Below are 16941 nucleotides of genomic sequence, written 5' to 3' on the forward strand. Positions count from 1 at the left end.
TTTTTAAATAAATATTTTTTAAAAAAACTCAAAACATATCTAATATTCCTTCCTTCTCCTATTTTCCTCACAACAACATCCCTGTGAGGTGCGGTTGGGCTGAGAGAGACAGGCCCAAACAGGCCCAGCTGGTTTTCGTGCCTAAGGCAGGACTATTTTTATTTATTTATTTATTTTATTTTTATTTGATTTATATGCCGCCGTTCTCCGGAGACTCAGGGCGGCTTACAATGCGTTAAGCAATAGCCTTCATACTCTTGTATATTTATACAAAGTCAGCTTATTGCCCCCACAACTGGGTCCTCATTTCACCTACCTTAGAAAGGATGGAAGGCTGAGTCAACCTTGAGCCTTGGCGAGATTCGAACCTGCAGTAATTGCAGACAGCTGTGTTAATAACAGGGTGCATTATACCACTGTACTACCAAGGCTCCTAGGACTAGAACTCGCTGGCTCTGGTTTTCTAGCTTGGTGCCTTTACCATTAGACCAAAGCTACCCATTAACAATTATATTTCACATGCTTTTAAATATTTGTATTTTTACAGAGAAATGTGAAGCGGTTGCAAATACAAAGATGAGAGACATGAGACCGAACAATGCAGAAGAGCTGAAGGCCGCTATTGAAGCATCCTGGTCTTCCATAACACCTCAGCAGTGCCACAGGCTGATAAGCACCCATGCAACGCCGCATTGAGGCAGTAATTGATGCAAAAGGGGCCCAAACCAAGCACTGAGTTCATATGCATGCTTATACTTTTCAGAGGTCCGATATTGTTCTATGTACAATCCTTGTTTTATTGATTTCATGTAACATTCTAATTTTCTGAGATTGTGAATTTGGGGTTTTCATGAGCTGTAAGCCATCATCATCAAAATTATGACAAATCAAGGCTTGAACTATCTCACTTTGCATGTAATGAGTCTATCTCATATATTAGTTTCACCTTTTAACTTGCATTACTGAAATAAATGAACTTTTGCACGATATTCTAATTTTTCGAGTTTCACCTGTATATTATTTTATATCAATTGTTGCTGGTTACTTATGTGACCCAACAGGTTACAAGTCAAATCAGTTTGATGTTCAAATGTTTTATGAAAAGGCATGAAAATACACACAACCTTATTTTAAAAGTATGGAAATAAACAACTTCTAATTTGTAACCAGTTTTTTTTAAAAAACCTCTTCATGGGCCTTAGCACTGTTGTGCCTGATGGATAAATCCATGCTGGAGATAAGCAAAGGAGATTAAAAAGAAAAGGTTAAAGGAGTGGGGGGGGATGGAGAAATAATGTAAAAAGATCATGTCCCAAAGGTGCTTTTTCAGGAGGCAACTGGAGTTTCTTAGTTTTTTTTCCTTTGGGACAATTTGGGACAACCTTGACCTGGATGACTGAGAATCTCTACAGGCAAAAAGGCCATATTTGTTACTGCCAAAAAGCATTGAAAAGCAGATTATTTTTTTTTAATCTCTACCACCTCTGCGGATCTGCATTTCCTTATCTTAATAGCTATCAAATCTGTGAATGATCTTCCTTCTTTACATATGGAAATGATAGGAGTGATTATATTTTCCTTGTGACTATATGGTTAATGGTAAGGAAAGGGTCACATTAAAACATAACTTTATTTATTTATTTTTATTTATTTTATTTCCAATTTCTATACCACCCTTCTCCCTGAGGACTCAGGGCGGTGCATAGCCAGAATTAAAAGCATGCAATACAAATATTAAAAAACAATTAAAATATATATAAATTTGGCCCCAAAATTAAAAATCACAACCAATTAAAACATTTAAAAATTTAAAAAAAATTTAACTTGCCTGTTAGCAGTGAGATTCAGCCTGGTGGTAGAGCTTAATGAAATAAGGGCGTAACCTCTATAGGTAGTCCTTGACTTATGTCGACCACAACTGAGCCCAACATTTCTGTTGCTAAGCAAGACAGTTGTTAAGTCAGCTTTGCCCCATTTTATAACCTCAGTTGTCACAGTTAAGTGAATCACTACAGTTGTGAAGTTAGCAACAATTCTTAAGTGAATCTGGCTTCCCCACTGATTTTGCTTGTGAGGTCGCAAAAAGGGGATGGAGGGACACCTGAGGACCCTGCAACGGTCATAAATATGGGGCGTCTGAATTTTGGTTACGTGGCCATGGGGATGCTGCAATGGTCATAAGTGTGAAAAACGGTTGTAAGTCACTTTTTTCAGTGCTATGGTAACTTTGAACAGTCACTAAATGAACTGTTGTAAGTTGAGGACAACCAATAATAACTGCCTGCGCAACACAATCAGATGTTTTTTGTGGTGCCAATTTTTATTTTAAGTGAAGCTCTTGTGTGCATAGAGTAGTATGCCAGCTTTTTCATATGACAAAACTTCTCTGCATCTATCAGCCCCTAAGCAAGCAGCTTTAAGCTTGCTGGGAAGGGAAGGGAAGGGAAGGAGGGAGGGAGGGAAGGAAGGAAGGAAGGAGAGGGACAGGAAGGGAAGGAAAGGGGAGGGAAGGGGAGGGAAGAGAGAAAGGGTGGAAAGGAAAGGAGGGAGGAAGGAAGGAGAGGGAGGAAGAAGGAAGGAGAGGGAGGAAGGCGCAGGAAGGGAAAGGGAAGAAGGAAGGGGAGGGAAGAGAAAAAGGATGGAAAGGAAAGGAGGGAGGGAGGAAGGAGAGGGAGGGAGAAGGAAGGAGAGGGAGGGAGGCACAGGAAGGGGAAGGGAAGTGTGAAGGGGAGGAAAGGGAAGGAAAGAGAGAAAAGGGTGGGAAGGAAAGAAAAGCAAAGGAAGGAGGAAGGGAGGAGAGGGGAGGGGAGGGAAGAGAGAAAGGGAGGGAAGGAAAGAAAAGGGAAGGAGAGAGAGGGAGAGATAGGAAGAGAGAAAGGGAGGGAAGGGAAAGAAAGAAAAAGAAAGGGAGGGAAGGAAGGAAGGAAAGAAAAAAAAAAGAAGGGAGGGAGGAATGAAAAAAAGAGAAAGAAGAAAAGAAGAGCTTTTTTTAAAAAAACCGAACGCCTCCAGGCTTCTTTATCCTCAGGGTTTTTCCCCCCCAGCTCCATCCCGTCTGTTACGGGGAAGGCGTGAGGATTTCCCAATTTCGCGGCGCTAAAGGATTTGCAAGACTCCGTGCCACGCGTGGCGTTAAGGCGAGCTCTGCCGTTTTTAATGGGCTTTTGTGCGTGGCGGGGCCGCTCCAGCGGAGGGGAAGGGGGAGTGGGGAGACCCAAATCCACTGAAAAAGACGGATTCAGGGCCCGAAGTCCGTCGCCCAGCGATACAGCGACCTGGAGAGGGGAAATAAATCCGAATTAATATCTTTGATCTGGGAAGAGCGGGCTGGCTCTAAGGCAGTGTTTCTCAACCTTGGAAGCTTGAAGATGGGTGGACTTCAACTCCCAGAATCCCCCAGCCAGCGCTGCTGGCTGGGGGATTCTGGAAGTTGAAGTCCACCCATCTTCAAGCTACCAAGGTTGAGAAACACTGCTCTAAGGTGACAACAGAGCTACTTTAGATAACTTTCCATCCACAAAGGCAGCTGCGTGGGTGAGTGGGAACAAAGCGGGAAGGCTTTTGCTCTTTCACGTGCATAATTGGGAAAATCGTGAAGATTTGTGTGCAACCCCGAAAGGACGGGTTGTTTTCCTGGGAGCGATTAAGGCGGAACGCATCGATGCCCTCTGGAGTTCCTCTTTTGGGACATTGTTATTGCAAACCTGGAGGCAGGGAACGCATGCGAGGAAAGGACGTGGAAAACGCCCCCTCGGTCACGAGTCTCTCGAGTGCCTGCAAGAAATCTAAACCCACTTTGAATGCCTTTCTTATCTCCCGCTAATTTCCCTTGACCCTTAGTAGGACAGGTTCTTGTAGAGAGCTTAAGCTCCCCGATAAATCTTTTATAGTCATTTGAAGTGGCTAGATCGCCTGATTTCCCTGCTCCTTGACAGCCCCCCACCCCCACCCCCTGGTCTAAGAACAGGGAAAGAGTCCAGGGTTTATTTGAGTTTGAGTTTATTTAGATTTATATACCTCCCTACTCCCGAAGGACTCAGGGTGGTGAACCGCCAAAGATAAAACAGATACAATATAAAATTAAAAAAAACAATTTAAAAACATATTAAATAAGTTTGGCCCATACTGATTAAAACACCCGTTTTTCAGAAAACAAATTAAAATTAAAATTAAACAATTAAAAAAGAGTTAGGCCAGCCCCGCTTGTTGGAATAAAAAGTCTTGAGGGCACGGCGGAAAGTGCGTAAATCCGGGATCCTCCGTATCTCCGGGGGGAGCTCGTTCCAAAGGGCAGGTGCCCCCACAGAGAAGGCTCTCCCCCTCGAGGCCGCCAGTTGACACTGTTTGATTGTAGGGCGGTTCGAATCCCTAGTAAAGGTCTCCTGCGTGAGCAGGGGGTTGGACTAAATGACCTCCAAGGTCCCTTCGGACTCTGTTCCTGTTACTGATCAGCTCTGAGATAACTGAGAGTTTTTGGAGACGCAAGTAAGATCGCCCTGAGCAATTTGGCTATGGCAGCCAGAAGGACTCCAGCAAATATTGTTTCTGTTTCCTTCTGTTCAGTTGTGTCTGCCTGGACAAGTTTTCTTGCAATTTTCTTGGCAAGATTTTGGAAGTGGCTTGCCATTGCCTGCTTCTTGGGGCTGAGACAGAATGACTGGCCCAAGGTGAGCAGCCTCATTTTAACAGAATACAGGTAGTCCTCCACTTACAACAGTTCATTTAGTGACCATTCAAAGTTGCAATGGCCCCGGGAAAAAGTGACATATGACCCATTTTTCATAGTTACAACCTTTGTAGCCTCCCCCATGCTTATGCAATCAAAATTCAGATGCTTGGCAACTGGTTCATACTTAGGACCGTTGCTGTGTCCCGAGATCATGCGATCCTCTTTTGCGACCTTCGGACAAGCAGAAGCCAGATTCACTTAACAACCGGGGTTATTAACTTATCAATTGCAGGGCTTCACTTAACAGCGGTGACAAGGAAGTTCGGAAAATGGGACAGAACTCACTTAACAAATGTGTCCCTTAAGAACAGAAATTTTGGGCTCAATTGTGGCCATAAGTCAAGGACTACTTGTAACAGAGCTATGACGGAAGGGACCTTGGAGGTCTTCTAGTCCATCCCTCTGCTCAAGCAGGAAACTCTATACAAGTGACAGCGAAACTTTTCGGCACTGAATGCTAAAAAGGTTACGCGGAAACGTCGCGTGCGTGTGCACTCGTTGGGACCGTGCTCCGGAAAAGCCAACCTTCCAGGTTCTAGTGTGCATGGGCGCCCGATGATCAGCTGGACAGCGCGCATGTGCAGGCCGGTTTTCGGCACTGCCACCTACATGAAGGGATTATGCTCTGGAAAAGCCAAACTTCCAGGTTCTGGAGCGCATGCGTGCCCAACGATCAGCTGGCTGGCGCACATGTGCAGGCCAGTTTTTGGCACTGCTGCGCACATGAAGGCATCGTGCTCTGGAAAAGCCAGACTTCCAGGTCCTGGCACGCATGCACATCCGACAATCAGCTCGCCGGCACGCATGCTCACACCGATTTTTGGCACTGCCGCGCGCATGAAGAAAAGCTGATCATCGTGTGCACATGCGTGCCAGAAACCCAAAAGACAAACAGGCAAGGCTGCATGTGCCGGGAGACACTTTGGGCACGCGTGCCATAGGTTCACCATCACGGCTCAATATCATTTCAGACAAATGTCGTTCAATCTCTTCTCGGTCCCATTTTGATTGCAAAGCCAGCTGTATTTTTTAATTTTATTTTAGCCCGATGTCTTAGCCACCACATAAATAGGCTCTGCAAAGTACTTACAGAACTGCTAAAGTAACAAGCAGGGATATCCCAGTTATTCCAAGGATAAGCACAATGACACCCCTTTTCCTGAGATAATCAGGCTGGGACATTAGATCTTGAAGTGAGGGTAGCTTGTTCACCACCACTGCTTCCTGTACTGACTCCGGTGGGGAATTCAGGATGGCTTTAAACATTTCTTGCAGCTTTTTCTCGTTTCCGAGCCTCTTTTCTGTCACTGCAGTAAGAGAAGGGACACACACACACACAACAAAACAGTTGGCCTGCCACTCAACAGCAAGGCCATCAAGGGGTTTTTAGCAAGGGGTTCTCTGCCCGGTTGCTGGGTGGGCCTGGCCGCGTAGCGCTGAAAAAGAAGACTTAAGAAGCCTTTTCCAAGGTATGTAGAACAGCGATGGTGGGGGGGAACAGCTGTGCCGCACGATTCAGATTCGCTAGAAAGCAGGAAAGCAGGGTTTATTTCTAGCGAATATAAATCACAAGGCACAGCTGATCATCGGAAATACCAGTTTGTCGGAACCGGTAGCATTTTTTTTACTACTGGCTCAGGCAAACCGGTCCCAACTGATAGCATTTCACACCTGGTTATTGCTTTTTGTGTTGGGATTTTATCCTTGTAAACTGCCTGGAGTTATTGAAAGTTAGTTGGACACAAATATAATTTTTCTTAACTAAATACATGGAGGGGGGGAGGTTTGGGGTGGGGGCGGGAAACCTTAAATTATAAGCTGCCCAGAAGTTGAGTTTGGAGCCTCAAGACTGAAATGTCAAATAAACAATTAGCTTCCCTATTAAAATATGGCATCCCCGATTTGAAGCGTTCAGTCTGTACCGCAGGAAATTTTGGCCCCTCACCGTTGACATAAAAATACTTCCTGACCACCACGTCATTCTCCTCTTCAAGTTCGCAGGCAAAGGTCCCGTGATGGGATCCAAGGGTGGGCCGAATGAGGAGGGAAGGGTTGACTCCAAAATTAAGGTCGTGGAAGAGAAAAAGTTCCTCCGTCCGGAGCTGTGGATTGAGGTGGAGAATCAGGTCCTGGAAGGTAATGCTTTATTTATAGGTGCTTTGGGGTCCTTGGTGCTCTCTGAGCTTGGAGGTTTTCTTGCAGACGTTTAATGACCAAACTAGGTAACATCATCAGTACGTTTAGGATACCTAGTTTGGTTATGAAATGTCTGCAGGAAAATCTCCAAGCTCAGAGAGTACCAAGGACCCAACAGTTCAACCCTGAGCTACTAATATTCTCTTCTATCAATTATAACTTTTAACTAGCTTTCAAGGTTTTGGTCACCACCTTTAGAGCGCTCCATGGCTTAGGACCTGGTTATTTACGGGACCGCCTACTACTACAAACAGCCTCCCACTGGCTGGTATGCTCTCATAGAGAGGGGCTCCTCCGGGTGCCGTCAGCCAAACAATGTCAACTGGCGGCCCCCAGGGGGAGGGCCTTCTCTGTGGGGGCACCCACTGTCTGGAACGAGCTCCCCCCGGAGATACGGAGGATCCCGGATCTGCGCACTTTCCGCCATGCTCTTAAGACCCTCCTATTCCAGCAAGCCGGCCTGGCCTAATTTTCTCCCCTGTTTTGAAATTCTTTTAAATCAAAATTTTGATCTGTTTTAAATTATTGGGATTTTTAATTGTTTTGGGCTAAATTATTTAATCTGGTTTTAATTATGTTTCTAACTTTTGTATCTATGTATTTTATTTTGTGCCTGTTCACCGCCCTGAGTCCTTCAGGAGTAGGGCGGTATATAAATTTAATAAAAACAAACAAACAAAACAATAACAGCTTCTCAAATGGTTTATAAGGGATTATAGGGTTTTACAAAATGCAAATAGTTACCATTCTTTGGCACACACAGATCTGAGGGAAATTGTATTTCCCCTATACAGGTAGTCCTCGACTTACAACAGTTCATTAGCAAGCGTTCAAAGTTACCACGGCACTCAAAAAGTAACTTATTACCATTTTTCACACTTACGACCGTTGAAGCATTCTCACGGTCATGTGATTGAAATTCAAATGCTTGGCAATGGACTCATATTTATGATGTTTGCAGAGGTCATGTGATCCCCGTTTAGCGACCTTCTGACAAGCAAAGTCAAAGGGGAAGCCAGATTCACTTAACAACCGTGTTACTAACTGAACAAGAGCAGTGATTCGCTTAAGAACCGTGGCAAAAAAAAAAAAAGGTCGTAAAATGGGGGGGAAAGTCACTTAACAAATGTCTCGCTTAGCAACAGAAATATTGGGCTCGCTTGTGGTCGTAAGTCGAGGACTACATGTATTCAAATGGGGTAATGCAAATTAACTACCCCTCCTAGTAAATCAATAAACCCTCGATTTATCAATCTACAACACCTTGATTAGAGACAATGTGTTAGACAACTTTAAAAGAGGCTGAAAGCCATTTGTGGACAATGTTAAATAAAATGACAGATGATTAAAAAAGGGATTTGAAGCTTAGTGTAACATTTCAGCTAATCTATTGACTGTTGTTTTTTTCTCTCTTTTACATATATATTGTGATTAGATGTTGGGTCGATTTATTAGATAGATTTCTACATCTGGTATATTTGTTTATTTAATATAGTATTTTTGCTAAATACAGATGGGAAACATATTAGGTTTTTTTATTACCTTTTGAGCATCTAGCCGGGGTAGATTCTTTTTAGGTTTATTGTTAGATTATTTGACATTTCTTTTCTCTCTCTTTTTTGTACACCAGATTTTTTTTTTTTCCTTTTCGTTGCTGGCGTTAGACGTTCGTTTTTCTGTCTTTCTGTTTTGCATTTTATTGTTGTTGATAATAAAAGATAATAAATATGTTTTCAAATCTAGAAGACACATTGTGTGGCCCAGGGGGCTGTTTGAGGGTAAATTCCCCCTGAAGAGCAAAAGATCTAAAGAACTTTTATCTCCTGTTGAATCTTACAGCTTCACAGGCGATCCAACCTCAATCCACAAAGAGTTACTTACATCTTTGACAAATTTCCACCGGAAGGTCCTGTCTGAGGAAGTCTGGAAGGCGACTTCGCAGTTCAGAAAAGTTGCGTCTCCTTCCAATTTGTGTATATCCTGAACTGGGAGAATCATGAAGATAATATCAATGGGTGATTTACTGCCACCAAATGCTTGCCTGCCCCTAATTTACATTAGCTACATTCACACAAAGCATTTACCCAGGTCAGACACAATCAACACAACATTACAGGCAGTTCTGGACTTATGACCACAATGGAGCCCCAAATTTCTGTTGCTTAGTGAAATATTCGTTAAGTGAATTTTGTCCCTTTCTTGCCACATTTGTTAAGTGAATCCACTGAGGTTATTAAGTAAGTCACACGGTTGTTAAGTGAAGCTGACTTCCCTATTGACTTTGCTCGTCAGACGGTCGCAAAACAGGACCCAGGGACACTGCAACGGTCATAAATATGAGTCAGTCACCAAGCGTCTGAATTTTGATCACGTGACTATGGGGATGCTGCAATGGTCGTAATTGTGAAAAACGGTGAAATCCAGCAGGTTCTGATAGGTTCTGAAGAACCGGTAGCGGAAATTTTGAGTAGTTCAGAGAACCGGCAAATGCCACCTCTGGCTGGCCCCAAAGTGGGAAGGAAATGGAGATTTTGCAATATCCTTCTCCCAGAAGTGGGGAGGGAATGGGAATTTTGCAGTATCCTTCCTCTGCCACGCCCACCAAGCCACACCCACAGAACCAGTAGTAAAAAAAAATTGAATTTCACCACTGGTGAGAAACGATCCTAAGCTACTTTTTTCATTGTAACTCTGAATAGTCACTAAATGAACTCTTGTAAATCCAGGATTACCTGTATTAAACATTATTGCTTGGTCATTTTGTTTGGCTTTGATAAAGGGACTACCGTGTTTCCCCAAAAATAAGACCCTGTCTTATATTTTTTCGAACTCTGAAATAAGCGCTTGGCCTTATTGCCATGCACTCAAAAGCCCCGATTGGGCTTATTATCAGGGGAGGTCTTATTTTGGGGGAAAACAGGGTACATATTTAGTTTTGCATGTACTGACAGCAGCAAGGATCGTACTTGCAAAATGCTGGAAAAATGAGCACACCCCACCAGATGAAGATATAATTCAGAAAACGTTAGATTGTGCTGAGATGGACAGACTGACTTTAAAAATAAAAGACAAGGGAGACACAGCATATTACTTGATATGGGATAGATTTGATGAGTGGTTAGAGATAAGAGGTAGAAATTAGATGAAGAAAAATTATTATTGCTACGTATGAATTAAACATAAAGATGGTTTATAACTATAAATATATCAATATATTTAACAGAATTATAAAGAAGCCAATATAAAGAGAAGTTTAGCCAAAAATATTATACATTATTACTATTGTTACCAGTATATGTGTTAATATTTTTTACTGTCTTTTCTTTGTTTTTCTTTTGTAAATAACATACCCTGACAATACACTCTATTCAAAATGTTTATGAATCATCATCATAATAAAATCAATAAATAAACATTATTGCTTGGAAAGGAATGGTTACTTGGGCAATCAATGGGTAGCTGGCAATCCATGATGGAACAAGAGGAACATCGGTAGTAGTGAGATTCTTTCTGATAGCCTGCAAGGAACATGAAAAGGGGTTGTGAGAACATAATGCCTTGGTAAGGCCACACTTGGAATACGGCATCCATTTTTGGTCACCATGATGTAAAAAGGATGTTGAGACTCTAGAAAGAGTGCAGAGAAGAGCAACTAAGATGATTAGGGGACCGGAAGCTAAAACATATGAAGAAGGGTTGCTGGAATTGGGTATGTCTGGTTTAATGAAAAGAAGGACGAGGGGAGACATGATAACAGTCTTCCAGTATCTCAGGGGCTGCCACAAAGAAGAGGGAGTCAAGCTCTTCTCCAAAGCACCTGAAGGCAGGACAAGAAGGAATGAATGGAAACTAATCAAGGAGAGAAGCAACCTAGAACTAAGGAGAAATTTCCTGACAGTGAGAACAATTCATCAGTGGAGCAGCTTGCCTTCAGAGGTTGTAGGTGGTTCGACACTGGAAGATTTTAAGAAGTGATTAGACAACCATTTGTCTGAAATGGTGTAGGGTCTCCTGCCTGAGCAGGGGGTTGGGCTAGAAGACCTCCAAGGTCCCTTCAAACTCTTGTTATTCTGATATAGAAGGAGAAGTTAATGAGGAAGTGGGGTAGATGGAAGATAGTGATATCAGCTGAGGAAGGAGGATTTTTTTTTTTTTTAAACAGATTTATGGACTTACCACATGGTGGAATGCAAGGTGGTGCTGTAAGGACAGGAGGGAAGTTGAGATGTAGTTTTTCTTTTTTCTTTTTTTAGTTTTCAACAGGTCTTTTTTTTTTAAAATTTTATTTATTTCTTTACAACAAAATATTTATTCAAACACAGATTGCGACGGGAGCTTTACAGAATATATTAACTTCAGTCAAGATATACAAATAAAAAATAAAATCTACACTAACCTTATCCTTTTTTTATTCTATTATTCAACCAAGTATACCATTGGTCCCAGCATTGAAAATATACGGAGTCCTTTTGATCTCTCAAAATTTTTGTTAACCTGCCAGCTTCCGCATATTCGATAATTTTTCCCAGGATCAAATCTTCAGCCGGTAAATCTTTCCCCTTCCAATGTTGAGCAAAACATATTCTTGCTGCAGTTGTGATATATGTAATCAGACACCATATATTCGTGCCTATCTTATCTGGCCTAATATTTAATAGATAGTATTCTGGTTTCAGAGATGTAGTTTTTCTGATATGACATTTGACCACAACTTGAATGCGCAGATAGCAGATTAAATATGCTGGATCCCCTATTTTGTAGAATTGGTCGAAAGTCTTTCGCAATCCAAAAAGTTTGCTGCCGCCATTTTTAAAGGTTCTCTGGAAGCAGATCGTTTCCCTCGACTCAAACCGAGGTTGGTTTTTATATTTTTTAAAAGCTAAATCATCCAGTTTAATTGGTTTAATAATCCATCGGATTCTTCAGGGAAACTCCCGAGCTAGGTGTGATGGCTTTCTCAGCATCTACCCAGCCTTGAAGCAACTGATATTCTTAGGATTCACACCACAGGTTTAGCCGACCGAGTTAAAGAAGGAGCAGCTGCGTTCGCACAAGATGCTAAACTCAGCTGGTTTCCCCCTCAACGCCACCCGCACCTGGCATTTGGGTGAACCCAACTTGTTTTGTTTCTTCCAGGAACCACATGTAGGGTGTGACCCCGAAAAAGGAGTCGAGTCAGAATGGAATTCAGCAGGTCTGAACTAATCTGAGATCTTCAGCACTTGCTGATGTAGCCAGAGGCATCCTTTCTCTCTCTCCCCACTCACTCTTTCTCCCTTTCTCTTTCTCTCTCTACCTCCCTCCCTTTCCCTTTCTCTCTCTCCCCCTCCCTCTTTCTCCCTTCTCTTTCTCTCTCCCTTTTTCTCTCTCCCTCCCTCCCTCTCCCTTTCTTTCTCTCCCCCTCCCTCCCTCTCTCCCCCTTTCTCTCTCTCTCTTCCTGTCTCTTCTCTCTCTTCTCTCTCTCTCCTTTTCTCTTTCTCTCCCTCCCTCCCTTTCTTTCTCTCTTCTCTCTCTCTTTTTTCTTTCCCTCTTTTTTATATCTCTCCCTTTCTCTTCTTTCTTTCTTTCTTTCTTTCCTTCCTTCCTTCCTTTCTTCTCTCCCTCTCTCCTTGTCTCTTTCTTTTTCTGTTTGTGTGTGTGAGAGAGAGAGAGGGAGGGAGGGAGGGAGAGGGAGAGAAGGAGAGAGACAGAGACAGAGAGAAAGGAAGGAAGGAAGGAAGGAAGGAAGGAAGGAAGAAAGAAAGAAAGAAAGAAAGAAAGAAAGAAAGAAAGAAAGAAAGAAAGAAAGAAAGAAAGAAAGAAAGAAAGACAGACAGAAATAAAAATTCTGGTGAGAGAAAAGTTTCCCTGAGGATGGGCTCCTGCACAAGTCCAAAAGCTTGAAAGACTAAATCTCAGGTCTTGGTCACCAGCGATCCTAAACCAACATCAGAAGGGTGGGATTCGATGAATAATTTTAAAAGGTAACAAATGTATAAAGACACCAAGTTTTTTTTAAAAAAGCATTTTTGCGCATTATATTTTTCATCATCTTTTTGTTTGCATTCCACCCTTCCCATGCTGTTCTATGATAGCAAAAAAGTCTTGATTGATTGATTGATTGATGGGAGTGTGGGGGATAGGAAAACGGCAGAAACGGCCTCCATGCAAAGCTAAGGATGAGAATCCATTCCCCAGGGCTGATGATGTTACCTTGCTGGGTAAGGAAACGTCTGCAAGAAAACAACCGGAATGCAGCAAGGACTCCTCCATCCAACATCCAGCAACGTGTAGCAAAACTGCTTTTCCTAAAGCTGCAGCTCTCACCTTACCTGCTTTGAGTTGTGCTATTTCTTTTTCCACTTCATTCACAGCCTCGGGAACCGCTTCCTGGAAAGGAGCTGTGGAGAGAGAGGTGGAGAAACACCTACCGTAGTTGTTCTCTTTCCTTTGATCGAGGCATGTACAGCCAAGCGGGGAAACCTTCACACGGGCTGCCTGCCTGCTGCAGGCATGAATCTGGCTCTTCCAGACATTCAGGCAGCGACTGTGGCCTTTGCTTGAATTACTACCTTCTGGGCCTGCACACGTCCCACTTACTGACCAAGAAGGGAAGTTTTGCTTCGGTTTTATTGGTTAAAATGCTTTAAAGCAGGGGTCTCCAACCTTGGCAACTTTAAGCCTGACGGACTTCAATTCCCAGAATTCCCCAGCCAACTGTCTGGGGAATTCTGGGAATTGAAGTCTTCCAGGCTTAAAGTTGCCAAGGTTGGAGACCCCTGCTTTAAACGGTTTAAAAATGAGGTGCAAGTAGTCCTCAACTTACAATAGTTTGTTGAGTGACTGTTCAAAGTTATTGGGGGTCGCCAAAGGTGAATTTGCCACATGTGGCCTGATGTTGGATCGAGGGGTCCCTGGTGCTCTCTTGAGCTTGGTTGTGAAAAGTGACTTGTGACCATTTCTCACACAACCGTTGCAGCCTCCCCGTGGTTATGTGATTAAAAATAGGACGCTTACAACTGACTTGTAGCTATGACGGTTGCAATGTCCCGGTTGTTAAATGGGGCAAAACTCACTTAACAAGTGTCTCACTTAGCAACATAAATTTTCAACTCAGTTGTGGTTGTAAGTTGATGACTACCTGTATGGCAGGGAGGGAGGAAGAAGAGAAAGGGAAGGGAAGGGAAGGGAAGGGAAGGGAAGGGAAGGGAAGGGAAGGAAGGGGCGGGAAGGGAAGGGAAGGGAAGGGAAAGGAAGGGAAGGAAAGGAAAGGGGAGAGGATGGGAGGAGAGGAGAGGAAAGGAAAGAAGGAAAGGAAAGGAAAGAAGAGATGAAGAGAAGGGAAGGGAAGGAAAGGAAAGGAAAGGAGGAAAGGGGAGAAGAGGAAAGGAAAGGGGAGAGGAGGGGAGGGGAGGAGACGAGAGGAAAGGAAAGAAGGAAAGGAAAGGAGAGATGAAGAGAAGGGAAGGAAAGGAAAGGAAAGGAGGAAAGGGGAGAAGAAGAAAGGAAAGGGGAGGGGAGGAGAGGAGAGGAAAGGAAAGAAGGAAAGGAAAGGAAAGAAGAGATGAAGAGAAGGGAAGGAAAGGAAAGGAAGGGAAGGAAAGGAAAGGAAAGGAGGAAAGGGGAGAAGAGGAAAGGAAAGGGGAGAGGAGGGAAGGAGAGGAGAGGAAAAGAAAGAAGGAAAGGAAAGGAAAGAAGAGATGAAGAGAAGGGAAGGAAAGGAAAGGAGAGGAAAGGAAAGGAAAGGAAAGGAAAGGAAAAGATGTCTATAATTGAATCACTAAGTCTACTGAAGGCAAACCTTTTGGCCTCAGTGTGTCAAAAATTTGGAAAGTGCCCAGCTTGGCTTTGTGTGTTGCACACACTCAAACAGAAGAGAAATGCTTTTTTATCTGCCCTCCATCTTGGCCACCCTGAACATCAACACTCAGCAGTAGCTGAACGATTATAATTGTGAAATAGTTTCTCTATAGCAGTGCTTCTCAACATTGGTCACATTAAGATGCATGGACTTCAGCTCCCAGAATTCCCCAGCCAGCTATGCTGACTGAGGGATTCTGGGAGTTGAAGTCCACACATTTTACAGCGGCCCAGGTTGAGAAATATTGCTCTAAGGGGTTAAGCTATAGCTGTCATCAACTAATCATTTCCTGAACAGGAATTCTTCTGTTTATTTTAGTAATGTGATTTAATGGACCGTGGGAAGATTATAGACGCTGTCAATGCAACAATATTAAGAAAGAAGGGGATAAAAGCAATATTTATTTTTCAGCTTTCAAAGGTCAACTGAAGTTGTCACTTCTCTGTCTTGAATAATAAAAGAACCACCTTGCAGTTGATAAAATAAAACTGGAAAGTTGGAAACAGCTTTTTGCTCTTTAGAAATCTCTTTTCCAGAGAATCTGGTGAGCATTTGTGAGGTTCAAATATGCTTGGGAATACGATTTAAAATTGATTTTCAAACATTATTCTTCTAGTTGCTGGCTAACTGAGTCTAAATAATGTCACCACTGCGTGCTGCAGGTTATTTTATTCTGTTAACTGGTTCCAGATTTCTTTAGTTGATGTTACTTTTATTTAAGCCAATCCTTGCTGGGAAAACCAGTTCTTTTTATTCCAACTTGGGCATGTTTAAGTCGGGTGGACTTCCAACTCCCAAAATTATTATTTTGTACTCATTTCTAAAGATCTAAGTGCCCGAGCCCACTGTAACAACATTGCCAAAAAGGCATTACGAGTTGTTAACCTAATCTTGCGTAGCTTTTCTCTGGTAATGTACTACTAACTAGAGCATACAAAACATTTGCTAGACCAATTCTTGAATACAGCTCATCTGTCTGGAACCCGCACTGCATATCGGACATAAATACAATCGAGAGTGTCCAGAGATATTTTACGAGAAGAATCCTCCATTCCTCTACCTGCAATACCTTATTGCCACCAGACTCCAAATTTTGGGCTTAGACAATTTAGAACTACGCCGACTTCAGTCTGACCTAAGCATAGTACATAAAATTATCTGCCACAATGTCCTTCCTGTCAATGACTACTTCAGCTTCAACCACAACAATACAGGAGCAAATAATAGATACAAACTCAAGGTAAACCGTTCCAAACTCGATTGCAGAAAATATGACTTCAGTAACAGAGTGGTCAATGCCTGGAATATACTACCTGACTCTGCAGTTTCTTCCCCAAACCCCCAAAACTTTAACCTTAAACTGTCTACTGTTGACCTCACCCCATTCCTAAGAGGTCTGTAAGGGGCGTGCATAAGCGCCCCAGCGTGCCTTCTGTCCCTGTCCTAATATTCCTTTTTACTTATTCTTTTCATGTATTCAAATTGAGGAATGCCTGCATTATATGGGCTGTACGCATTTACTCTAAACCTATACATGTAACGTTTTCTAAAGCCAAGAGAGAAGTAGTAAGTTTTCTCAATCCAGAAGACTTCTGTAGCATAAATGTGTCCTGCACTATATATACGCCACAAAGGTCACCCCAAATCTCTGTCCGCTGGCCTTGGGTCTCACAAAAAGGGCGGGAGATAATCTCGCCGATGCAGCCAAGTTCTATGGAGGACACCTACCTTTGGCCATGCCTTTTTCTTCCAAGTAGAAAACCACCCTGCCAAAAGCATCCTTCAGCTTCTCTATTTCAGATACATCTGGGACAGAGAGACAGAGAGAGAAACAGGTGTCAAGTCTTTGTCTGTTTCTGAGCGGAAGGACAAGAGCTGGCCTTGAGGACAGAGGTGGAGATACAACTCTTAGGTCAGGGCAGAGATTGCTCACATGAAAAACTTCAAGCCAATATCTAAAAGAAGACAGGAACCAAGCATCTTTCAATTATATTGTTTTTATTTGTTTCCTAGTACAATTTGTTAGCTTATTAGTAACCTTGACTATCACTAAGCGTTGTGTCTTTTTATTCTTGATGAATGTATTTTATTCTCCTTATGTACACTGAGAGCTTATGCATCTATTCTATTCTATTCTATTCTATTCTATTCTATTCTATTCTATTCTATTCTATTC

The 16941-nt window shown here is 42.7% G+C and overlaps 1 protein-coding gene across 2 annotated transcripts in view; it reads right to left on the reverse strand.

Annotated features, from left to right (window-relative positions):
- Positions 1–992: 992 nt before the first annotated feature.
- SPACA6 (sperm acrosome associated 6) overlaps positions 993–16941 on the reverse strand; it is an 83273-nt gene continuing 67324 nt past the window's right edge. The window contains exons 2-9 of one of the 2 annotated variants that reach the window (XM_034434929.3): positions 16494–16571; positions 13237–13305; positions 11102–11125; positions 10366–10443; positions 8807–8910; positions 6675–6831; positions 5820–6036; positions 3128–3275 (exon numbers count right to left, since the gene is read on the reverse strand). In XM_034434929.3, coding sequence (XP_034290820.2) covers positions 3239–3275; positions 5820–6036; positions 6675–6831; positions 8807–8910; positions 10366–10443; positions 11102–11125; positions 13237–13305; positions 16494–16571 — 764 coding nt within the window. In that variant the 3' untranslated portion in view covers positions 3128–3238. Of the gene's footprint in view, positions 3276–5819; positions 6037–6674; positions 6832–8806; positions 8911–10365; positions 10444–11101; positions 11126–13231; positions 13306–16493; positions 16572–16941 lie in introns of those variants that run through there. The other variant, XM_087876388.1, reaches the window with a different exon arrangement.

The sequence above is a fragment of the Pantherophis guttatus genome, chromosome 10 (assembly GCF_059756535.1).
Source record: "Pantherophis guttatus breed Tessera chromosome 10, ASM5975653v1, whole genome shotgun sequence".
In the NCBI taxonomy this organism is placed as follows: Eukaryota; Metazoa; Chordata; class Lepidosauria; order Squamata; family Colubridae; genus Pantherophis; species Pantherophis guttatus.